We start from the raw sequence: 24,478 nt of genomic DNA on the forward strand, positions 1-24,478 counted from the left end.
TTCACCAAGAACTTTCAGCTCCAGACTTCCTGCACAGCGACTGGCTCCTCCCACCAACCTGAACTCATCCCCTGAACCCAGAGCAGAGAGAGAAGAGTGAGAGGATGGAGTGAGAGTGAAGAGAAGAGGAGTGGAAGCTGCAGCTCCTCTTCTACCTGAGCAGGTGAGTCCAGCAGCTTTACCAGGTGAGCAGCTGCTTCTAGCTGAGCCTGAGCTTCTACAGTCCAGCAGAGCAGACTCATGGCCTCCACACTGGAACTCTGGGCTCCACCTGGGAGTCTGCACGTCTCCATAGAGCGCCCCCTGCAGGACTGAAGGAGCCCCACAGCCCAGCTCCCGACACACCACCTGTGCATCCTGCAGGTCCAGGTCTGCTTCACACACTGAGGACCAGGTCTGGTCAGACGGGTTAGTCTTCACCTGCAGTCTGCCTGAACAACGACTGGATCCATTCAGCAGTCGCACCGAGTCTGAACACAGGACAGGAGGTCACTGCAGCTGCAGTCTCACACACACATACTGCAGCTACAGCCTCAGAAAACACTGTACCTACAACCAGAAACACTGTAGCTACACTCTCAAACACAGGACAGAAGACAGGATTAGAACACAAAACATGTTTTCACAACAGTTTTTCCTGACAGTGAAACTGAACACAACTGAGATGGAAACATCACACACACACACACACACACACATACACACACACACACACACACACTCACACACACTCACACATGTTTGTACAGTTATATGTTGTGAGGACATTCACTGACATAATGCATTTCCTAGCCCCTTACCCTAACCCTAACCATCAAAAATGAATGCCTAACCCTAACCTATACCCTAAACCTAACCTAAACCTAATTGTAACCCTAAACCAAAAATCAAGTCTTAACCCTCAAAAAGGCCAAAACAGGTCGGTCGAATAGTGAGGACCGGCAAAAATGGAGTCACTTTCCAAAAATTGTCCTCACTTGTAAGGTTAAAAACCCATTGTCCTCACAAACGGTCCTCACAACATATAGCTGTACAAGTACACACACACACACACACACACACACACACACACACACATACACACACACACTATCATTCTGCTGAATCTTTATTTAATTCTACTTTTGAAAAATGAATCTGTTTTTTTTTTAACTTGACTCCACAGAAACATGACAGCCTGTGTGTCTGAGCTGCTGGTTTATGTGAACAGATGGAAAATAAAAACCTTGAATCTTGACTGACTGCTCCATCCTGATGTCATGTTAGAATCTTTCTGTCTGAACTCACCATGTGGAGAACATGCAGTTAATGAAACCTCACTGGTCTTACCTGAGCACCTGAGATTAATGGAAGAGGAGAAATAAGAGGACTCGATGCAATTCTTTAAATCTGAAATAGGCTGGGGACATTCATAATCAACCCTCCACACAGATCTGAATGAGGACTCAGTTGTATTGAAGGAAACAGCAGAGCCACAGTCCAGACGTTCACAGACTGCAGTTGATAACTTCAGGTTCCAGAAGACATCGTCCACTGGTCTCCATTCTCCGAGATGTTTCAGCTCCAGTCCACCTGAACAGCCAGAGCTTCCTCCCACCAACCTGAACTCACCATCAGCCTCTGAGCAAAGAGCACAAAGTCAGCAAGGACAAAGATTCTCTTTCTGTCTTCATCTCTGAGGACTGTCTTTACCAGCTGGACGGTTTCTGTCTTCCAGATGGACTCCTGAGGGGAGACAGAGACAGAGTTCAGGACTCATCAGGTTTCACTGATTCTCACTTCTCATCATGCAGCTTGAGTTCAGAGTCGACATTCCAGTGAAATATGTTTGATCTGAAGATGAGCTGAAAGTATGAAGAGTCCAGCTCAGGTCAAGAGCATCCAGACTGGGCCAACAGAGGTCAAAGGTCGAGAATTAGATTCTTTCTAAAAGCAAATCTAACAAACTGAGTCTGACCTGAAGTCTTAAAGTGTGGGACAGAAAACTCCACATTTCAGTTTGGAATTAATACCGAGGCTCCGTTTTCACCACTTTTCAAGAGGAAACTCGTCATTGTTGTGTTTGTTTGTTGTTGTCGTCTGTCCAGTGAGCATGAGCAGAAGACCTGTCTCCGGCGCTCTGGGCGAGCCCGACACGAGCGGCCCGTGCCGAGAGTTGTTGAGCAGGGGGCCCCAGGCAGTGTATTGTTTCGCCTGTAGTACGGACCGGCCCTGCATGTGCAGCAGCAGAGTTTCCCCAGTTGACCAGGAGACGCCCCGAGCGTTTCCACAAAGTCTCCTTTCCTGTCCTCTGCCAGGAGACTGAGCCCAGTGTTTTCAACAACTTCCACCCTGGAAGCCATTTCCAAAAACTGGGGGCTCTTGCACAAAAGTAGAATAAATACATCCAGGATAAATGAAAATGTGCAGCTTAAGTAAGCCTAGGCGGTGTTTTCTCGGATTAATCGGTTGCACGCTTGCCGAGCCAGGATAAAAATACGCGGCTTACTCAAGCCAGGTGTGGAGCATCAGGATTAGTGCGCCTTCACGGCGTTCTTCAGAAGACCACGACATCGATCACAGAATCACAGACTGAAAATGGAACAAGGACGAGCATCTTACTTAACCGGGATGAGCAGCAGTGTACGGACTGTACCGCGGCTGTCGGGGGGGCTCACTTATATGGGGGGGTGCCCCAGAGCGAGGACATTACACAAACCACATCCATTTATTACAAGCCTGTACGTTTAAGTGACGTTTAAGGCATAGCGCCCCCACGCTTCAATGGTGAGGACAAGTACTGCATGCAGGCCGGCAGGTTTATTATAGTGAAATAGTGATGCACAAATCATCCAGTAAAAATGGGCTATTTCTGCATATGATCCATGATTATGATCATACAATAATGACAATAATAATAATAATAATAATAATAATAATAATAATAATAATAATAATAACAATAATAATAATAATAATAATAATAATAATAAAATACAGGAAATACACGGGGGAAACAGCATTATGCCAATCTTTAGCGCCCCCCCAAAAAAAAAAATTTCAAAAAAAATCACAAATCATGTTTTCTGGGGGCCTTATGTCTCAAAGGGGGGGGCTGAGACAACCCCACCCCCCCACCACCACCACCACCACCAACCGTAGTTCGCACCCTGATGAGCAGGCAATGCTTCTTCAACTATATGAAGAAGTAAAACATATAAAACACAAGAAAAGCAACAGGAGTGCTGTAAAAAAGGAGGGTGAAACAGCCTGGCAGTTAATAATGACTGGCTCAATGCGTAAGTAGCGCCAACATGTACAATTAATAAACTCCTCCAAAGACACTGTCGTTACAGTTCAAGGATGCGGAGCTGATGACTTTTCAAGTCCACTAAAAAATACTGATGTTTTTCTTTAATGTGGCCCAGAGAAGTGCATGATCGGGTTGTGTGAAGTATAATTAAGCTCAAAGAAAATTTAAACTCTGTGTCCGTGTTCTCTATTGAATCAATTGCTCTCATGCTGTGTTCTGTTTCATCCCTCATCTGTCATGAAGAACAAACCTGTCCGGCCAGAAAAGAACCTGCAGCAGGTTCAGGTGAAAACCAAACATAAAAATATTCTGCAGTATGGTCAGTTACTGAAGTGTAGCCCAAAGAGCAATTATCAAATGAAGTGATAAATTTGTTGTCTTCTGGGAACAAAGTTCGGGATGATTTTAGCCGTTAAAAGAGTGGAGTCAGAATGATGTGGGACCCTTTCACTCCTAAAGGTGGAGTCCTGAAATAGGACGATTTTACTATTTTCAGGAGACAGTTAAGACAAAATGATGCTGTCTGTTATATTGTAGTCCATTTCAGTGGTGTGATACATTTAGTTTTCCTGTGTTTCTCATTGTACTCATTGTGTAGCTTCAGGGTTGTTGTATTTTATTTCTTATTCTTTATTTTTTACATCAATGTGGTTTAGTACCAATTTCATTAAGGTTTTTTTTTTTTCCATTGTCTTTACAATAATTGTGAACCTTTCATTGTAGGACTTGTTTTAATAAATAAAGGATTCTGAAATGTCTGTGTTGAAAGTCATGTTGGTCTTCATATAATATGTGCAACAAAGTAATACTAAAGTCAACCAGACCCTGCAGATGCAACGACTACTGTAGTAAGATTTGGCTGCAGGACGATTGAACGATGTCATGTGTGGAAAAATCAAGGAAATGCTGTAAACCACGCCCATTTTTCACATTGTTGGCAGCAGTTTAACCTTATCCTGGTAGTTAGCCTGGTGTGGAGCAGCTAGCTGCAGAGAATAAATCACCATGTTGACTTGTCCGGGATAAACTTGGCCAGCTTTGTGCAATCGACTTGAGGCTAACTTAATCCAGGATAACCACAGGATCACCACAGTTTGCCGGCTTAATCCCTTATCCTGGTTTTGTGCAATACCCCCCTGGTGTTTTCAGAGACTCTGAGCATCGTTGTCATGGAAACAGAAACCCCAAAACACAACTACACTAATGTTTTATTCATGAATGCAAAACTTTTCCAAAACATAAACTCCAGAACAATTTGTTTCCTCTTGAAACGTTGTTGTGGATACGGGACCAGGGAAACTAAATCTGGGAATACGTCTGAAAATCATGACGTGGTTCAGCTCTCAGGCAGGTTTTGGAGTCACAGCAGGTTAGTTTTGTGCTGGTTTGGGGTTTTTCTCAGGACTGGAATGGTATCGACATGACGATCAGCTGTCTGTCTCTGCAAACTGCTAAATTCCCAAAAGAGATGAAAACGGCTGGAGTCATTCCACTGGACAGAACTGGAGACACCAGATCAAGAATTACAGGCCCGTTTCTTTACTCCCACACTTTTCACAAAACTCTTTATTCCAGACATGGCAGCTTTGCTTCAATCCTCACATCACGTTTTGCTTTTCCATAGCAGTGAATGCATTTTTCCAAACAATGAGTAGAAAAGTTAAACCGAGTAGAAAACCTGCAAAAACACATCACTTGCTCAAAATGGAGAGTTCATTCCTCAAAAGCAAGTTTTCCTGCTGCTTATCAGAGCACATCAGCCTTCACAGGGCCCAGCGCACGTTCAATCCATCACCCTGCAGACTCCATTACCCATACTGCCCTGGGCTTCACCACAGAAGTGCGCATGCCTGCTTCAAGCTGCCTGCAGTCAACATGGCAGTCCAGCCACAGCGTGTGGAACCGGAGCTCTTCAGTTCACAAAATACAAGGAGAACTCTGCCACGCTCTCCTGGCTCAAAGCTCCAACAAGAAGAGAAGCAGAGTTCATCTGGACTGACGGGACATGAGCAAACCTTCATGTTATCAAACAGCACAGAGCTGGAGGACAGCAGCTGAGGACTGTCCACAAGCAGTGGACACTTGTTAGAAGGAAGAGAACCTGCTGCTGTGATGAGAACAAATGACTGAATGTTGAGGAGGCTGAACTGACTGCTGAGCAACAGGTTAGAGCAGCTCTCAGAGGAAATCAACTCAGAACTGAACACATTCAAGAAGAGCTTTGATTCAAACAAACTCTCAGTAAATTCTGTTGTTTGGAAGTCATGAGGGGAATATAGAGACTCTAAAGTTCTGACAGAAGGTGTGGAAGCAGACAGAGTTCCAGAAATCAGGTTTCTGAGGGTGAAAATCAACAAGAAGATCTGCTGCTGGAAACCTCACATCAAACATGCTGAATCCAAAACATCCAAAAGTCTTTCAGTCCTCAGCAAAGCAGAATCCTTCCTAAACAGCAAAACTCTCCAGATGAGATCTTGTTCCCTGATACTGTGGTACTGGAATGACTGCCTGGAAGTTTGGAGCAACAGCTCCAAATCCTCACTGTGATCGTTGTCCTCACTCCAGAAAGCAGTCATCAGGAGGATCCATGAAGCAGCTTTCAGGACCACACTAATGTCTTCCTTCTAGTTGGTGGAGCACTGAAACTCCCAGATGGAGGAGAATTCCCAGCAGAGAGAGAAGCAGCAGTGAGCAGCAGAGTCCTACCTGAGCTCCACAGCAGCAGCAGCAGCAGCAGCTTCAGCTCCATGTTCAGGTCGACCACGTCTCTCTGAGTGTCTGATCGGCTCTGTCTCTGGATATTTGTCCAGGTTGCAAATCTTTTGTAACCATGTTGAGCAAGAAGTGATTTCGTGAGACACGGACTTGTTTGATTAGATCTGATAGGAGGAAGCTGTCATGTGTCAGGATGTGGTTGTGTTTCCATGACAGAATTGGAGATATATTCTCAGATTAAAGCAGTCTGATTTGACTCAATGTATCTTCTGCAGGCTGAAAACTGATATTCACAACACCTCAACACATTTGTATTTCTTCATTCTTGATGTTCACACAGCAGAGGAGACATGGCACCGAGCGTCATGGGAAACACCATCAGTGGAGTCACCCACACCAAGAGAAGTCAAAGGGGCTCCAGCGCCCAACCCCCAACCCCGCCAGACCAAGGGAACCTGCACACCGAGGTGTGGAGACCCCAATGCCAGACGGGACCAGAGGACCCGAGCACAGTAACCCCCGCAGAGGACCGGAACCAACTGCCAGTGTGAAGGCCCCCCTCAGGAAACACTGGAGTAAAATAACTAAAAGCTTAAGAGGATAAGATAAAAAGATAAGATTATAAAGTAAAAAAGTCAGTTAGAAGTACACAATAAAATAGAATAAAATTACATCGATTATGATGGAAATAAGAGGACTATACAGGGTCAATTAAAAGCCTGATTAAAAAGGTGTGTTTTTAACCTCCCTTAATATATACCAACAGTCTCTGCGGTCCGTTAAGACATTCTAAAACCAATAAGAGACCTTTAAAATCAATCCTGAAGCAGCCGCCAAGCAAGGAACACCTGTCAAGCTGCCGAAGTATGATGGAGAGAGGGAGCTCGCCCCGAACTTAGCTCAGACAGACCCAGCGGCACAACAGAACGACTGGAACACGACAGAAACAGCGACGAACTTCGTCCTTGCCTTAGAAGGCGGCTCGGGTGCTGCTGGATCTCAACCCGGCACAGCGGCAAGATCTACGGGCCCTAACCGTTGCCCTGGGAAGAAGATTCGGCGAGAAACCATCCGCTGATGAAAACCAAGAGCAGCTGATGGGTCACCGCCACTGAGAAGGAAGAAGGCTGGGGACCTTCGCCGCTGATGTGCAGCTACACACACAGCAGGGTTACCCCCACTTCGAAGCAGCTATTCAAGCAGAGCTGGCCCTCCACGCCTTTATGTGGGGTCTTACGCCAGAGAGACTCCGGCAACATGTCTGCCTCGCTTCGCCACAGACACTCAGCGAAGCACTGCGAGAAGCCGAGAGAGCGAAACGCACGCTCACGTTCTGGCCAGCGAGCTCCCCCAAGACCCCTGCTCTCAAGCCGCACGTCAGGATGGCTGAGTGCAGGCCCGATTGAGAAGAGGAGCGGCAGACCAAGCCGCTCAGTCCGCCGCGCCGCCGCTCAAGCCGCTCCCTCGACCGATGCTACAGGTGCCATGAGCCTGGCCACGTCGCACAAAACTGCCCGGCGCTTGCTCTGAGAGACCAAGCTCCGGGAAACGAGAAAGGGGCGGCGCTGTGAGGGAACCGTCGCTCCAAACTTGACTCCCTCGCCAAGGACAGTGCACGCTGGTGGGACAGTGCGGCCATGCCATGGAGCTGTACCTGTCCTGCCACATCGATAACCAACACTGCTACGCCCTGGTAGACACTGGGTCTACCATCTCGTTGGCGTGCCCCGGCCTCCTCCCCGGCACGACAGGCCGGCCCTCCGCAGACTGGGCCGCCACCGACATTAAGCTGATGACTGTCTCCGGCGAAAAGATCGGTATGGATGGGAAGAAGCAGCTGACCGTCCACGCCGGTGACCGTGAGGTGAAACACGAATTCTAGCTCGCTAATATCCAGGCCCCCTGCATCATCGGCTTGGACCTGCTGAGCCGCTGGAGAGTGTGGATCAACGTCGAGAGAGGTAACCTCATCCTGGGGTCCCACATCTTCCAGCTTCAGCCAGGCCAAGAAAAGCACAGCATGAGAGGGCAGAGAGATAACTCCGCTGCCGTGGAGGGAGACCGGCATTCCGCTACTAAAAAGCAGACACAATCCTTAGCTGCTGCCGCTGGGCGAGACGACAACTTCGCCCATTCTAAAGAGCAGGCACCAATTACCTTTACAGAGCGAGAGTAGAGCTCCGCCCACTCTAAAGAGCAGAAGCTGTCCTCAATAACGTCTGCAGACCAGAGGCAGCATCCCACCAAATCCATGCCAAATGACAAGCGAGATGCTGGATGCTGGAATAATCAAGCCCTCCGACAGCCCCTGGGCCGCGCCAGTCATGTTGGTAAAGAAAAAAGGCGGTGGATGGCGGTTCTGTGTGGACTACCGGTGTCTGAACAGCGTGACAAAGACTCGTACCCGCTGCCCCACATCGATGACGCCTTTGACTACATCTCCGGCTCCAGCTGGTTCAGTTCCCTCGATCTGCGCAGTGGCTACTGGCAAGTGGAGCTAGCCCCGGAAGCAAGGCCCAAGACTGCATTCACGTTCGACCACGGGCTGTGGCAGTTCCGGGTCATGCCATTCGGGCTCTGCAACGCACCAGCGCCGTTCGAGCAGCTCATAGATAGAGTGCTGGCCGCCGTTCACCGGCAGTGCTGCGTGATGTACCTCGACAACCTGCTGGTGCACGCTGACAGCTTCAACGGGGCCCTCGCCAACCTAAAAGAGGCCTTCAAGCACATCTGCCGGGCGGGGCTGAGACTGCACCCGGGGAAGTGCCATCTGCTGAGCCGAGAGACAGAGATCCTGGGGCACGTTGTCAGCGCTCAGGGCATGGCTGCCAACCCCGACAAGGTGGATGCCGCCCGGCGCTGGCGGAGGCCGACGAATGTCAGCGAACTATGAAGCTTCCTGCGGCTGGCGTCGCATTACTGACGCTTCGTGAAAGACTTTGCCACCATCGCCAGTCCGCTTCACCGGACTCACTCAGGTGTTTATACGACACATTTACAATCCGCTTCACCTGACAATTTGATGATAGGGGATTTTATGGGCCATGTAAACGTGCACAATCTGAATTGACTGAAGACTTTTCAGGCAGTTGTTTGGACACCCTGATCACAGGGAATTACAACAGTTTACTCTGGAGATAACAAAAAAAGGTTGCTGTTGAACTCCATGTTTAACTTCAGTCTGAGCGAATGTCACTGACAATATCACAGTGAGTGGACTGTTAGGAATTGATATCTGATGCCTCTCAGTTTTTAATATTTGCAACGACAGAAACATTAAGATAGACCATGGACATCACTACAGATGAGTCAGAACAGAATAAATTATGTGTGGAGATCAAACAAATATCAAACATAATTCAGTTTAAAAACAGACATCAGGAATGGATCATTACGATTATTGTGTTTAATAATGACTATGAGTTTTGTTTCTTTTGTGGATAATGGTGAATTGGTAACGAGTGTAGAAGATGGTAGAACAATTGATGTCTGCATGAATGTTCTGACACATGAAAACACTGTTGTCCATAATTCAATCACTGCTTCATGTGTCAGATGTAGGTTGATTTTAAATGAGCCAAATATTAAAGTTCCAATCAGGAATGATGCAAAAGTACTGAAGTAGTCAGACTAAAGTTTGTTTTCCTCCTATTCCATCATGTAAACTACATCTATCAAAGACAGATTCTTCAACATTTGTTTGATGCTTTAAATGCTTTTATTTTCTTTAAAGTTTTTAAGAGAGATAGTCATTTTTTTTCCATTTTCCTTTTCAATGCTTCTTTTTTTCCTTCCCTCTGTTTGTAATGAAGATATCATTCATTTCACCAATGTTTTCAGAGGTTTTGAGTTTTCAGTGCTTAATTTCTTTTTTCTTGCTTTTCTTCCTTCCCTCTGGGTTCACAGTGATAATCATTTTTCTTGTTTCTTTCCTTCGCTCTGTGTTTGTAATTAAGATATCAATGATTTTATCAATGTTACCAGAGGTTTTGCTTCTTCAGTGCTGAATTTCTTTTTTCTTTCTTTCCTTCCGTCCCTATGTTCATAATGACAGTTATTTTTGTCGGCAGTTTTGCTTTTTCAATGCTTCTCTTTTTCTTTTTGTTGTCTTTTTTTCCCTGTCTACATCTTATCATAAAACTATTCACACACCCTTCACATATAGGGTCCTTTCCAGGGCCGTATGAAGGGCCCTTACCGGGGGCGCACCTGAGGATCATGCTGGGGCTGCCCACAGGGCTCATAATGGGGCCCGATGTGGTGCCCACAATGGGGGCGTGCCCGCGGCTCCCACTGGGGGTGTAAGTGTGCCTCCTGCTGGGGGCCCACGTCGGAAACGCGCGTTACGCTCCCGCCGAGGGCGCACGTAGGGCTCATGTTGCGGATGCAGGTGGGATTCATGTAGGGCACGTGCATGGGGGCCCCGTTGTTGGTGTGGGTGAGGCTGCTGCTGGGGGTGTGGGTGGTCCTCATTCTGGGAGTGTGGGAGGACCTCACACTGGGGGTGTGGGTGGTCCTCATTCTGGGGGTGTGGGTGGTCTTCAATCTGGGGGTGTGGGAGGACCTCACACTGGGGGTGTGGGTGAGGCTGCTGCTGGGGGTGTACCTGTGGTTCCCGCCAGGGTCGCATGTAGGCCTCAGGTCGGGGTCGCATGCAGGGCCCCTGCTGAAGACGGACACCAGGACGAGCCCAGGCCAGCACCACGTAGAGCGGCTGGGTGCCCAACACGCGGCCGTTCATCTCCTTCGTGGCCTTGGTGGCCTCCTCGGGGGACGAAAAGCACACAAATCCAAACCCTTTGCAGCGTTCCCCTTCCCTCATCACCTGTGGAAGAGACACAGTTTAAACTCATTCAGTTCAGGTCTGAAAAAATTCATTTAAACATCATCTTTCTCAGAGTTCCGACTTATTCAAAATGCCTGTCACCTTAGTTTACACAAGACTTATTGACATATGACAGGAATTACCATCAGGACTTACAAATCCATTAAACTTTGTAATTCACTGCTACTTGACTGCTCACCTTGACACTGATGATTCGTCCAAAGGGGCTGAAAGCTCTGCATAGACGTTCCTCATCCATGTCAGCATCCAGGTTATGGATGTACAGATTGACCCCCTGTTTATTCAAGGACAAAAGAGAAGTTAGTGCCACCCCGAATAATAGTCATTCACTTTCTGTAAACAGTACAACCTGGACTCAAAGGTCCTCTGCCACTTTCATTCTGAGGGTGAAGGATCTGCTCCTCAAAAAGTGAACGGCCACATGAGCTCAGTGACCTACTGACCTGATACCTGGCCCCGCGATCCAGAGTCTCGGGCTCAAAGCTTCCTCCCAGTGGGACATGTCCGGAACTCAGCTCCGTCTTCATCAAGACAAACTGGATACAGCGCCTGCATCACTGCAGACGCTGCACCGATCTGCCTGTGAACCTCACGCTCCTTCCTTCCCCCACTCATGAACAACATAGAGGTCAGACAACCAGCAGGCTTACCATATCAATGTGAGCTGTGGGCCTGTTTCTGAATGGTGTGGAGATCAACATCAGGTTCCATTCCAGTCTCAGAAAGTCTCAGGGACTGATGCAGGAGTTGATCTGACTGATGTCACATCCTGTGTGTGAAGGGCTGTTCAAAATAGAACATTGTCCTGCTTCTCAAAGCTGCATTCGAGCCATTAATGTGTAGATTTTGACCGATAGCGCCACTTCCTGTGACGGACAGCTCACCTGTGAGCCCTCGCAGTTTGACGCCACGTCATCAAGGAAGTAAATCCTTCCTGTTCTGCTCTCGCGATTCACCACGACGCCCGGGACCCGAGGACTAATGTGATATCCTGACATCCTGACGGAAAAAAAACTTTAGATTTACAATACATCTGCATGTCATTCATGAAACATTTTCTTAAATAGACCCTCACGATCGATCACATATTCACCATGACGACCAGAGCGCCGTCCGGCTGTCCACCACAACAGGAAACTGTCATGGAGGCACAAGAGGAGCCCGGACCCGGTCTGTGTGTTGTGAGGCTGAATTCAACATCCACTCAAACTTTTCAAGAAAAAGCTCAACAGCGATTGAAACTACAGAAGAATGACAGACGGAACAAAGTCATCACTCACTATGTAGACAAACAAGGCAGAAACATGGGCAGAAATTAGTCTTCTTGGCATTATGGCCCACAGTACGAAGATGAATGATCATTGTAACGCTTATCAGGGGGTGTAACAAGGGAATTAAAGCAAATAAACGTTAGGGCTGAGTTATTGCGATGGAGGGGTGTATCTGACTTAACAAAAGAAACCAGGTTCGCTATGGGAGCTCGGTATGTGAATGAAAACCAGTGGAAACAGGAATTGAGTTTGGAAAATGTATTGACAATGACAGACATAAAAAATAATAAACAACAAAGGGCCCAACACAACAGAAAATTCACAGATGGGGGAAAAAAAAACCCAAAGGGAGGAAAAAAAAAACCCTTCAACCTTAGGCACAGTTCAGGTGTCCATAGAATCTTTGGTTGGTTTGGAAAGTTTAGTTCAGTTCATACGATCCTGAGTTTGTTCGCAAGGTTCAGTTCAGTTTTTATAATCCAGGCGAATGGGGAAAAAAAAAAAAGTCCCACCAGGCTCGGGCAGCTCGCCACCTCCCAAAGGAGGAATCTTTTTCAGTGTTCTTTTGGTAGGAGGGGAAAAAAACCTGACCGTCGGATGTTGTAGTTTGTAAGGCACAGAATGAAGTGGATTTGAGGCAGGAGTGGATCGTGTCTCATTTGCAGGTATGATTTCTGATTTCAGCGCATTTAGTTCTGTTTTGCCGCAGCGAGGGCAATTTCTCACGGCAGAGAGGGTTCGCCGCAAGAACACAGTCACAGCCGGAGAAACCGGAAGTGGGCTCGGCTCGGCCATATTTGTTTAGTGCCCTCTAGTGGCCTGGGCCAATCAGTGCGTGGTGCGTTCATGGGCAGTCAGGCGACATGGGTTACATCATTCTTTTTCCTTTAATGTTGAGTTGCTCATATAGACTCTGAGCAAAACGTATCCGTGCTTCCTGGATCCAGAAATACGTACGTTTGAATCACCTTGTTTCCCTTTGCACGCTTCACACTGACTGCCAGGATTGAACGGATGCCGTTGCTGCCCCCGACCCCAGTATGACCAGATGTGGAGACAGCTGCGCCACTCTCTGACTGCTCCTCTTTACTTGTTTCCCTTTTCTCAATATGAAGGATGCTGGGGTGGGCTTGGTTGCATACTTTGCAAGATATTGGTTGACTACAGTCCTTAAGAAAGTCCAACTTTTCATGATGAGACATCTTTGTCAACCATGAACACTGACCCAGTGTGTGTCCACATGAACAGTACATTCAGGAGATGTTTGGGGTTGTAGGAGGCACATATTGGCTTCGTGTCTGCGTCTGGATGCTTCTTTTATTTACACTCACAGCCGGCTCATTTGACAAGAAGTCAGCTGTTGCAAAACCGTTCCTTTTCCGTTGTGGTCTTTGCTGTAACTGTGCCTTGTTGCCTCCTTTTGCACCGACAGGAGTGTCTTGAATACCATCAAAAGTTGGAACGATCTTGACCTGGTTCTCAGTGAGGTTGACAATTTCCTTGAAGCCAGCCCGGCGACCATGGATTTCAAAAATGTCACATGCTCTCGCCCTCCATTTTTCTCAGAGCTTTTGTGTGATTGTTTTCATGTTGGCAGGCAGATTGAGTTCATCGAAATACTGCAGCTGTGTGTTGGAGCTATTTATTAGTCTTTGCATATTTTCTCAATATTTCTTAATTTGTTTTCATTAGTATTATTGCATATAAAGTTTATTTAGTTTGATTTATTTATTTTGCATGTTTGTTTGGTTAAATAACATTATTTGCTGTTGGGCTTATTTTTGTAGATTTAATTTTTTGCCACGGGCATGGAGTTTATTTGGGAAAGTTGCAGGCATAGGACCAGCATGCACCTGGGTGGTCCGACGGTTTTTTTTACCAGAGCAAGAGAGGCAGCAGGAAATGAAGATCCCAATGTGTTCGCTTGATTCATGAAATGAGCTTCATTGCCTTGAGGAGGTGTTGCTCCAGCACTGAGACTCATATGTGTGCGTTGACAGAAGCTTGCTGCTTGAGACCGGCTTCTGGCTTTGACTGCGGGACGGGAAGTGCTGAATGAGGATGGGGCTTCAGACAGGACGCCATTCCATCTGAACATTTCCTGTGTTTGCTTGCCGAGCTGCAGTGTGCTGAAACACTGCCAGCGTTGCAGCAGATGCTGACAGTCGTGTTTCCATATCCAGTCGTTCCTGCTTCCTCCATATTTGCTCTGCTTGTTCCTCCAGAGAATGCCTCGACGCCTTGCAGATGAAGTTGAAGACTTGAAGGGCGCCCCCAGTGGTGGGAAGCTCACAGTACAACAGATAAAAAGAAATAAAACATAAAACACATAACCCAAAAATGGCTCTTGCACATTTCATTTACAGAACATCTGTGACTCAGCCTCACACTCAGACTGCTATACTGTAAAAATTTAATATCTATGACTAGCTTGCCACTCACTTGAAGAACAGTAACAACAATCACTTCACAATCACATTAAACAACACCTTTTTTATTTCAGCCAATAGAATGACGTTTTAATGCCCTATATTAGAATATAAGAGAGTTATTTTATTGAAATCACAGAAAAAAATTGAAGTAAATATGTAATGACCAGGTTTGACCACAAGAGGGAAGCAAAACGCCTGTTGTGAATCTGGATCAAATCAGTTGAGTTCTGTTTTGTTTAATTTTTGTCATTTTCGGTCAAAAGTTTTTCCTCGTGTTGAATAAATCTAATGTCATCCTCTGATGAAATACATTGTAAAAATTACATGACTTTTTAAAATTGCTTGGACTTCAGTACTAGGCATATTTTTGTACTCTTCACGTTTCTTACCGTTAGATATTATCTATTCTGTCTTCAGCGACAAACAGAAACTCAAATGGTGATTATACTCTGCACTCCTGACTTTGAATTGTAATTATCAATATTTTATGACACACCGCAGCGGTTAAAGGACAGTAAATGGTGGAAAGTTTCATCAATCTTTGATAAATGGTCAAAAAGGTTTTTTTGTTTTTGTTTTTGTTTTTTTATCTTTGGTGGACCGTCTACACAAAGCAAACTAAAACATTACTGCAGGACGTCTGATTTTCAATCGATTTGTTTCTTGATTTCCCTTAATTCATCATGACATTTAAAAATACACAGAATACATATCTTTAAAGTTAAAAAATTTAAGACAGTCATCATGCTTGTGCTTTGGTGTTGTGGACAGACAGACTGATCCCTGAACTGTAATCCACCATGTTCGTTTTCAGATCACCCATCACACCATCTTCTGATTCATGCTGCAAAAGTACAAGTTTGCAACATAAAGTGTTGTCTGGAGTTACTCAAACATGCCACTCACACTTGAATTTCACAGAATGCCCCTTTAGAAAAATGCTTATTTTCATCTTCCACCTAAATTCAACCCTTTGCATTTGGGGCTGTTGGGGTTGAGAGGCCAAAAGGTAGTTTAAATACAGAGAAGACGTTATAGAATTAGACATTATTATGAGCTGAGACTAAAAACTGATTGTAAAAAGCTTCAGGCGCACATCTGGTGAAGCCCTAAACAGTCTGAAAGGACTTTGCTGGAGCCTGAGTTTTCTCTAAAACCTTCAAGGCGATGATCTTTGTGGCCAGCAGAGCTTCGTTGCAGGCGCCGGATATGTGAGACGGAGGCAGCAGGAACCCGTACCGCCCTCGATCCTGCAGCTCAAACGTGAAGGAGTACTTGATGCCGAGGTTGTAGGCCCAGTCGTCAGACCCCCCGGGGGCCAGATCTGAGGAGCACATCTCATCATGAGCGCTTGAATGAAGACAAATTGAGACTTTCTTTATTTAAAACACCACACTCACAGATCGTCTTTGCTCCGGCGCCGTATCTGTAGACGTTCCTGTAATACCTTCTGATTTTCTGGGCGGCTTCTTGGGTCATCTCAAGCTTCACGATGAGAGAGAATTCAACAGACGTTTCAGGAGAAATTCAACATTGGTGGGATCACCGGCGGTGACATCGAACAACCAACCAGGTCTCTGTGATTTTCCGTTTCCTCCAGCTTGTAGGAAAAAGGGAAGAGCAGCAACTGGGAGTAGGAGTGGATGGTGAGGTAGAGCTGCACCGAGTCCTTGTGGCTGCGCAGGAAGTCCGCCACGGCCTGCGCCTCCGGCTCCGACTCGGGGAAGGCGCCGCAGTAGATCTCGGTGCAGGGGTCAGGCGAAGCCCCCTCAGCTGGAACAGACAGGAGCAGCCCGTCCGTCGACGCCATTTCGTGCTTCGAGTTTCTGAAGAGGAAGACTTACTGCACCAGTTGGCGTCAAAGTTCCTGTTGAGGTCGACTCCGATGCAGCTGCTGGCCGGACTGACGGAGCGGTTCTTCCTCCACATCCTGTTCTGGGACAGAAACAGTCAAGTCCAGACGACGCCCACCCCCCTTCACTCAGTGGACGTCTGGCTTCCTGAGCTCTTACTGTCGTCCAGGTGTACCGGTATCCATCAGGGTTGAGGACAGGCAGGACGTAGACGTCCATGCTGTCCAGGATGTGAGTGATGTCTGCATTTATCCGGTAAAATGATAAAGACTGGCAGAGAAGGGGCGAGGAAGTCACTTCAGTTTCAACCGGCGATTCAAAACAAGCTCTTTCCAAAGTCCACATTTACTTACGTAGTGCACAAACCATAAGCAGAACGCCGGAGAGATCCACTCTCTGGCGTGGATCCCGCAGTCCAGCCACATGGCTTTCTTCCCCGGAATATTATTCATGGACAACTGAGGGGAAAAAAAGTCAGAAGTTAATCTGATTCAACCAAAAACTGGGTGAAGTCTGCAGAAAGAAGTGGGCTGGATTCACCTTCAGGGCATAGAGGGGTCGCTTCTCGTACGAAGAGCCAATCAGAATGACTTTGACGGTGTTCGGGTTGTCGTTCGCCGTTCGGTTTATCCAGGAGTAGATCTGCATCGAAGACACGCGACACACATGAAGCCCCGCGTCCAGTCAGAGCTGAACCGACGGTCAGAAGCACGCACGTCCTCCAGAGTGTGATACCGCTCGTAGAACGTGGCGCTGCTCCGCGGGTCGGTGCTGTCGTTCCTCGTCTGCATCTCGATCAGCTCGTTGGCGTTTTCCAGTAAAATCCTGAAACAAACACAGGGTAATCGACGTCCCTGCAGCTGAGGCCTGAGAGGTTAGACCATCGGTGGTGGCGGCGGCGGCAGCGGCCTACTCGTGCGTGACGCCGCTCCTCTGCAGCAGAGTTTTCACCGTTCCGGAGCTGTTCGCAGGCACAAACAGGTGGACTTGGCTGTCCTCCTGGATGTAGTGGGGTGAAACGGGCTGCCACAACCCTGTCTGGGGGGAAATATCCCACACGATGACTCAGGAGACGAAAACACAACGACCACGAAGGCTGGGCAGGATCTACCTCAAACTGGGTGGATATGTTCCTCACGATGTACACCTGTTCTTGTGTTTTCGGGGTGATGGAGAGAATCTGATCTCTGCGTGAAGAGAAAAACCTGTTTATTTCCAGAAAGACATTTCTGACAGCGGGCCCTTTCTCCGTTCCTCGGCGGGAATCAGCGAACTGCAGCTTTTCACACAGAATCCGGGGTCAACCCTCACTTTCTCACAGATACTCACTGCGTTTCAGTGCAGCGTCCCGTCTGCAGGAGCAAATCCAGATGAATTAGAAGTGATAAAACAAAAAGAGTCGTCATGATTTCGGGAACGACGGAGTTTTGCTCAAACTGCGGCTGAAGGGAGGATTATTGATCCAAACTGTGTTTATCCACAGTTTGAACTTTACTTCAGGGTAAAAAAAAAAAAAAAAAAAAAAAAGCTTGGTTGTAGTGAAGCCTCCTGGCCTGCAGGGGGCGAGACGTGGGTGGAACCAGGGAGAGAGAGAGGGGGTCAAAGGTCATGTTTGTTTTCCAAGATGTCGGGGCATGATCCGCTGGTGATGTGTCTCTGTGAAATAACGAGGTAAGACTCGTCTTTCTGGACTTTAAATCATTTAAATCATTTCGTCCTGTTGATGAAGAGGAGCAGGCCCGCTCCTGCAGCCGAACAGATGACTTTAATCCACAAATAGATGAAGAGAAATGATCGCTTCAGACCAATAAAGACCAGTTTTTATCAGCTGTAGCTGTTTGCAGGTAGATTTCTGTGGAAACTGTCCCGGATCGATCAGGCTGTGTGTGTTCCCTTCAGCCACCGGCAAAACCGCAGCAAACGTCTCAAACACACGTTATAAAAATCACCAATAGCTGATTAAAAAATAAAACAAGTGCATGTTTCAGTTCCATTTTTATTAGGATAGAATACAGAACATTTATTTATCTCACCATGGAGAAAAGGAATGCAAATAAAGAATAAGAATAAGAAATAGTGCAAATTTTGATAAGAACAATAATAGGATAATAGAATAATAGAGACCTAAATTAAATATAACATAAATCTAAAACCTAACAGAAGCTTTAATATATATATATATATATATATATACATATACATATACATACACACAAGTCTGTACAGTCTGTTTTAGTGTGTGATAAAGTGACCATGATGGATTATATTGATCCAAATGCAGTAATCAAACATGAAGAAGCAGGAGCTTCAGTGTGAAGGGTCACATGATGGATCAGCTGATCAGAATAACCCTCTCTCCGCCCTGCAGGCTGCTGTGGAGGCTGCTGCTGCTCTGCTCGCTGCTGGTCGCCCTGCTGCTGCTGCTGCTGCTGGCGGTGCGCCTCGTGCTGCAGAGCTTCCGGAAGGCCCTGCGGGCGCGAGACGGCCGGCCCGCCGTGGCCTTCTTCCACCCGTACTGCCACGCCGGCGGCGGCGGGGAGAGGGTGCTGTGGTGCGCCGTCAGGGCGCTGCAGAACAGGTAAATGGCCCGGTGAGAGCCGCGAGGCTCCGCCGGCCTCCGCTGAAGGGAATTCTCGCCCCGCAGGTACCCCGACGTGAACTTCGTGGTGTACACGGGCGACCAGGGGGTCACGGGTCAGCAGATCCTGGCGGGGGCGCAGCAGCGCTTCAACATCGTCCTCCCGCGCCCGGTGCAGTTCGTGTTCCTGAAGCACCGCCTGCTGGTGGAGCCCAGCCTGTTCCCCCACTTCACCCTGCTGGGGCAGAGCGTGGGCTCCATCTTCCTGGGGTGGGAGGCGCTGACGTCGTTCGTGCCGGACGTTTACGTCGACTCCATGGGCTACGCCTTCACCCTGCCCCTGTTCCGCTACCTGGGGGGGTGCAGCGTGGCGAGCTACGTCCACTACCCCACCATCAGCACCGACATGCTGGCCGTCGTGAGGGAGCGGAACCCCAGGTAACGCCCCCGCGAGGAACCTCCCGCCGCGATCGGCGTGTAACCGCTCACCGCCGCCGTGCTCCCGTTCCAGGTTCAACAACCCGGACTTCGTCTCCAACAGTCTGTTCCTGAGCGCCGTCAAGCTGCTGTACTACTGCCTGTTCGCCCTGCTGTACGGCATGGCCGGCTCCTGCAGCCACCTCGTCATGGTCAACTCGTCCTGGACCCTGGACCACATCCTGTCCCTGTGGCGCTGCCCCGGCCGCACCAGCGTGGTCTACCCGCCCTGCGACGTCCGCGCCTTCCTGGACGTCCCGCTGGAGGAGGACGGCGACAGGAAGTGCCACTCCGTCGTCTCCGTCGGGCAGTTCCGGCCCGAGAAGGACCACCGGCTGCAGATCCGGGTCTTCAAGAAGGTCCTGGACCGCAGGAGGGAGGGGCTGAGCGGCAGGGAGGCGGTGAAGCTGGTCCTGGTGGGCGGCTGCAGGAACCAGGAGGACGAGGACCGGGTGCGCCTGCTGAGGGGCCTCTGCCAGGAGCTGGGCGTCGCCGACAGGGTGGAGTTCAAGCTGAACGTGCCGTTCGAGGAGCTGAAGAGAGAGATGGAGGAGGCGACCATCGGGCTGCACACCATGCGGAACGAGCACTTCGGAATCGGTGAGACGTCCGACTCTCGTTCGACCTGGAGGATGCTGGGACTTTAACCTTGCGCTTGTTTTTGTAGGAGTGGTGGAGTGCATGGCGGCCGGGAAGGTCATCCTGGCCCACAAGTCCGGCGGCCCCCAGCTGGACATCGTCGTCCCGTTCGAGGGCGGCCAGACCGGCTTCCTGGCGGACGACGAGGACGGCTACGCGGACGCCATCGAGAGGATCCTCGCCCTGCCGCCCGCCGGCCGGCTGAACATCAGACGCAACGCCCGGCAGTCGGTGGCTCGCTTCTCCGACCAGGAGTTCGAAGCCTGCTTCCTGGCTGCCATGGAGCCGCTGATGGGAACGCTGCGGCGGTGAGACGAGACGGGACTGAGTCCGGGGGATGCTGGGAACTCTGCTGGTGCACAGGAACAGACAGTCATGTTTTCAGGGACTTCAGTCTTTCCCACAGACATTTGAAAGAACCTTAAAAACTATTTTAGCGTCACAGTTTTAGGACGTTTCTTCATCTAACTGATTTTCCCTGAAGCAGAAGAGATTCCGTTGATGTGCAAAGAAATACTGTGAATGAGTTCAGTGCACTGTTTACACGATGTCGAATGTTTCAAAGGTCCAGACTGTGAGCTATTTTCATTTCGCAGGATGATTGTATGTGATGTTTTTTTCCATTCCTGTTGTGGTTTATCAGACAATCTTGTGAAACCGAATAAAACATTCCTGATGTGATCTGTGCGTTTGTCGACCTTTCAACCTGTTAAAACGCAGAAAACCTTCAGCTACAAGCTTGAAATTTGATTGAATTAAAAAAAAAAAAAAAAAAAAGGCATACCGTACATCCCACAATAAGATGTTTTTGGATTACGTGGATTTGTGTGAAGCCGTCAGACTTTATCAGCAGACGGGGTTACGATATGTTCCGCCCGTTAAATGTGCGATCAATAGTGCCGGACAAAGGTTACATGAGGGAAAGTGGACAAACAGCTGATTGGCGGGGTGACGGAGGGCAGGAGGCGGGGCGCGGCCTTTTATCAGGACACATGCAGATTATATGTAGGCGGGGGGCGATGGAGGCCCGGGCATTTCAGCCCGATGCAGGTGGAGATGATGAAGTCCTGCGTCTTCCTCCTTCTGGCCGCGCTGCACCTTCCGGGGTGCACAGGTGAGTGCTCCTCCACCCTCACAGCTCCGACGGGAAGCGCCTGCCGCTGAACTCCGGCCTCCCTGTGACCCTGCAGGGATCCCCGTGCACAACGCCGAGCTGCAGTCGGCGGCGAGCCGCGGCCTGGGGGCGGCTCTGGCGGAGGTCAACTCCGTGTACGCCGCCAGGCGCCTCTACAGGGCGACCCGGGCGTCCGTGTCAAAGGTCAGTCTGCTCGCACGCGATGACACGGCAGCTGCTTGGTGTCCCCGACGTTAGACGTGTGCACGTGTGTGTGTGTGTGCAGGTGATTCCCGTGGGCCTGAACACCGTCGACCTGCTGATGAAATTCACCATCAAGGAGACGGAGTGCGCGACAGGCTCGGGAAACGACCCTCAGGCGTGTGCTTTCAGGCCCGGCTTCTTCGTGGTGAGATGTTTTTAAAGAGGGAAAAAAATGGAAATCAGAATATCTTCATGGCATTTCTGAATCAACAAAAGCAACCACTAAAAGCTGAGGATGAAACCCTGACTCCAGTTTCTATATCTAACTTGAAAAAAATGAAAAACAATCCTCAAATGAATAGCGGCGGTAAAAAATGACCAAACCGAATCCCGTCCCTCCCCCTGACCCTCAGCCCTCCTTCTCCTGCTCCGCCCGGGTCCGGGTGACGGCGCCCTCGGCCCAGGTGGTCTCCCTCAGGTGTGGCCGAGACAGCAGCTCCAGCAGCTCGGAGTCCAGCGAGGAGGTGGGGACTGTTTGAACACAGACCAGACATTATTATTGACGTCCGCATCGTTCCTGATATCTGTCTGGAACAAACCGACCTTTACAGGTGTTCTCCAGGGGGCGGAGCCACTTCGTCGTCCCATTGATGAACAGAGGTAAACACATTTCCACATGGAATGAGACGAGGTTCAGGCGTTCATACCATAAAAACCCTCTTCACTCTGTTCACAGCAACAGCTCCCCCACCCCAAACCCTCCCCAGCGCCCCCCAGCCCCCCCTGGAGGACGTCCAGCCCCGAGGAGACACGTTCAGCAACCACCTGCCCTAACTTCTCTTCAATTAAAACTTTCCACGCCTCATTTTTTCTGTCTGTCGTCACTGACCGTGAACAGATTGAAGAGTTTACACCGCATGGCCACTAGAGGGAGACAAATGAGGAGTCTGACACAGCTTCTCATCCGGTTTGAACATTTATATTGTGATTTTTTTTCAGTTTAAATGCAAGAGGACACATCGACTCTATCCGCAAACCACTGTTCCGCACTTCATTTGGCCCCACGGGTTTACATCAGCACATCAATAACTTACAAACTGTAACCGCAGCGAACGTGGCCCCGATCTGGATGATGACATTCAGGAATGAGAAAGGGGGGGGGGGGGGGATGTAACAGTCGACTCGGAGGCCAGTCCGGTGAAATGTTGAGAATGACTTCCTTGAAGGCGCCACCGCCGGAAAACCCTTCTCGACAGAGCGTAGACGCAACTTTGGCCCCTGTGAGCGGAGGCAGCAATGGCACCAAGGAGAACAGAAAGGTCAACATTCAGCCACATGTTTCACACGCTGTACACTGACCGCACCGATGCGTCTTTCTTTTTTTTTTTTTAACGGGTGGCGGGATGGGGAAGGTGTGGACTCCACACGTCTCGAGACTCTCTCCTCTCCGATCAGACGGGCGGCTGTACAGACACAAACTGAAGGATCAGGTCCAAAACCAAGCCGACACACAGGGGAACTCACACCGTCCACGAGGACACAAAACCAGAGGCTTCCGCTCCATTTTATACTTAAGTCCGTTACTTGATTTGCATTAAATTAACATTAAAAACAAAAAAATAACAAGGGGATCTTTTTTTATTTTTTTTTTCCAGTTGCACAGTCCAGACTCTGCTGAGCCTCGGGAAGATGTCTCCTCTGTTTTGACCTCTGCGCAAGACTTTGGGAATAAGGCTTCCTTCTGATTTGCATTTGCCACAAAGCTGAAAGTGTCAAGAAATGCTTGAAATAGACAGGTTTGAGTATTTGGATTCGTTGACTTCAGTTCTGTTTCGCTATACATTCCATCGCGTCCCTCTCGCGTTGTTCCGCTCCTCTCCGAGTCGTCGTCGTCGTCGACCAGCCGTTGAAGACACTTATAAAAAAAAATCCTTCCATTTGTCAGTCATTAAATACATTTCTTATAAAAGGGCTTCCCCTAAACTACCTCACCACCATGTGACCATACACAGCATGCACGCACACGATGCACGCATGCGCTTCTCGCTCGCTCGCTCTCTCACACATGCACACGCAACCAGAGCAGCTTCGTGATTTAACAGCTCGCCGCCGCCACGTGCCGTCCGCGCGGTACCGGAGCGGGGGGCTTCCCTTTCGTTCTCATCTCCAGTAACGTGGCACAAAAAAAAAAAAAAAAAAAAAAAAAAAAGAAGAAAGGCGGGTACATAATCCGGCTCAGACCCGGGTCCAGTTCGCTTCGGGCGGCCGGTGCGGAGCGCGCCGGAGAGTTTAGACAGTCACAGATGATTCGGACTCACTTCCCGTGACCTCAAACTGACCCGCTCCGGCGTGAACTTGCACCGCCGCCGCCGCCGCACATCCGGAAACACGAACGTTAAAAAAAAAAAAAAAAAAAAAGCAATACCTGACCCGGGTCTGGTTTGGCTTGTTGGTTATATACAGTCGTCTCGCTCTCGCTGTCAAACAGGAGTCCGGGAAGTCGCCGAGTCCGTTCAACACTCTCCAGTGAGCTTGGTGGTGTCGCCCCTCTTGGGCGGGGCGGGCGGGGGCCCTCGCCGCAGCGTTGCATAGCCTGAGATGTTCCCGGACATGTAGCCGCCGTTCCCGCCGTTGCTCTGCTTCCCCTGGTCCAGGAGCAGCTCGGGGGGCGGCGGGGGCAGCGCCATGTCGTCCATGGTCCCGGCGGGGTCGCACCGCCCCGGCAGGCCGGCCGAGTTCACCGAACCCTGGCGACCCACCGACTTTCGCTTCAGTGTCCGGTTCAGGTCCTCCAGGAAGTTGGGCTGGCCCGAGCTTCCCTTGGGGGAGGTGGGCGGCGGGGGGGAGAGCGGAGGCGGCTCGGGGGCGGCGTTGCTGCGCCGCCCCAGCGTGGGCGGGGGAGTCTTTTTCAGAGAGCTCTTCCCCCACGTGGCGTTGCTGACCAGGGAGACGGGCGGCGGGGGGGGCGGGGCCTGGGGCTGGGGGTTCACCACCGCCACCCGGGGGGGCCCGGCGCTGTGGGCGTCGTTACCCGGAGGAGGCGGAGGAGGGAAGAGC

At 49.3% G+C, this 24,478-nt stretch overlaps 3 protein-coding genes across 3 annotated transcripts; 2 read left to right on the plus strand and 1 right to left on the minus strand.

Moving 5' to 3' along the window:
* Positions 1-15,650: 15,650 nt before the first annotated feature.
* On the minus strand, positions 15,651-17,815 carry LOC115384780 (carboxypeptidase B2-like). The gene is made up of 11 exons (XM_030087012.1): positions 17,739-17,815; positions 17,521-17,596; positions 17,323-17,447; positions 17,126-17,234; positions 16,950-17,051; positions 16,763-16,867; positions 16,569-16,679; positions 16,401-16,491; positions 16,127-16,329; positions 15,957-16,041; positions 15,651-15,880 (listed from the first exon to the last, which is right to left on the minus strand). Exons 1-11 carry the CDS (start codon positions 17,813-17,815, stop codon positions 15,666-15,668), a joined length of 1,299 nt encoding a protein of 432 aa, XP_029942872.1. The 3' UTR covers positions 15,651-15,665.
* Positions 17,816-18,033: 218 nt separating this feature from the next.
* LOC115384779 (GDP-Man:Man(3)GlcNAc(2)-PP-Dol alpha-1,2-mannosyltransferase-like) lies at positions 18,034-20,799 on the plus strand. Its single transcript, XM_030087011.1, has 5 exons — positions 18,034-18,080; positions 18,778-18,987; positions 19,054-19,425; positions 19,499-20,064; positions 20,132-20,799. The coding sequence occupies exons 1-5, from the start codon at positions 18,034-18,036 to the stop codon at positions 20,413-20,415; spliced, it is 1,479 nt and encodes a 492-aa protein (XP_029942871.1). The 3' UTR covers positions 20,416-20,799.
* Positions 20,800-21,147: 348 nt separating this feature from the next.
* Positions 21,148-21,960, plus strand: LOC115384778 (secreted phosphoprotein 24-like). Its single transcript, XM_030087010.1, has 4 exons — positions 21,148-21,217; positions 21,294-21,421; positions 21,504-21,626; positions 21,835-21,960. The coding sequence occupies exons 1-4, from the start codon at positions 21,148-21,150 to the stop codon at positions 21,958-21,960; spliced, it is 447 nt and encodes a 148-aa protein (XP_029942870.1).
* Positions 21,961-24,478: the final 2,518 nt, after the last annotated feature.

Source organism: Salarias fasciatus, unplaced genomic scaffold (assembly GCF_902148845.1).
Source record: "Salarias fasciatus unplaced genomic scaffold, fSalaFa1.1, whole genome shotgun sequence".
Classification (NCBI taxonomy): Eukaryota; Metazoa; Chordata; class Actinopteri; order Blenniiformes; family Blenniidae; genus Salarias; species Salarias fasciatus.

Coding starts and splice junctions, on each gene's coding strand:
- LOC115384778 (XM_030087010.1), top strand. CDS start 21,148: ATGCAGGTGGAGATGATGAAGTCCTGCGTCTTCCTCCTTCTGGCCGCG. Junction 21,422..21,503: donor CCCGGGCGTCCGTGTCAAAG/GTCAGTCTGCTC, acceptor GTGTGTGTGCAG/GTGATTCCCGTGGGCCTGAA. Junction 21,627..21,834: donor TCAGGCCCGGCTTCTTCGTG/GTGAGATGTTTT, acceptor CCTGACCCTCAG/CCCTCCTTCTCCTGCTCCGC.
- LOC115384780 (XM_030087012.1), bottom strand. CDS start 17,815: ATGACGACTCTTTTTGTTTTATCACTTCTAATTCATCTGGATTTGCTC. Junction 16,330..16,400: donor CTTTGACGCCAACTGGTGCA/GTAAGTCTTCCT, acceptor TGTCTGTTCCAG/CTGAGGGGGCTTCGCCTGAC. Junction 16,042..16,126: donor CGGAAAATCACAGAGACCTG/GTTGGTTGTTCG, acceptor CTCATCGTGAAG/CTTGAGATGACCCAAGAAGC.
- LOC115384779 (XM_030087011.1), top strand. CDS start 18,034: ATGTCGGGGCATGATCCGCTGGTGATGTGTCTCTGTGAAATAACGAG. Junction 18,081..18,777: donor TGTCTCTGTGAAATAACGAG/GTAAGACTCGTC, acceptor TCCGCCCTGCAG/GCTGCTGTGGAGGCTGCTGC. Junction 18,988..19,053: donor GTCAGGGCGCTGCAGAACAG/GTAAATGGCCCG, acceptor CTCGCCCCGCAG/GTACCCCGACGTGAACTTCG.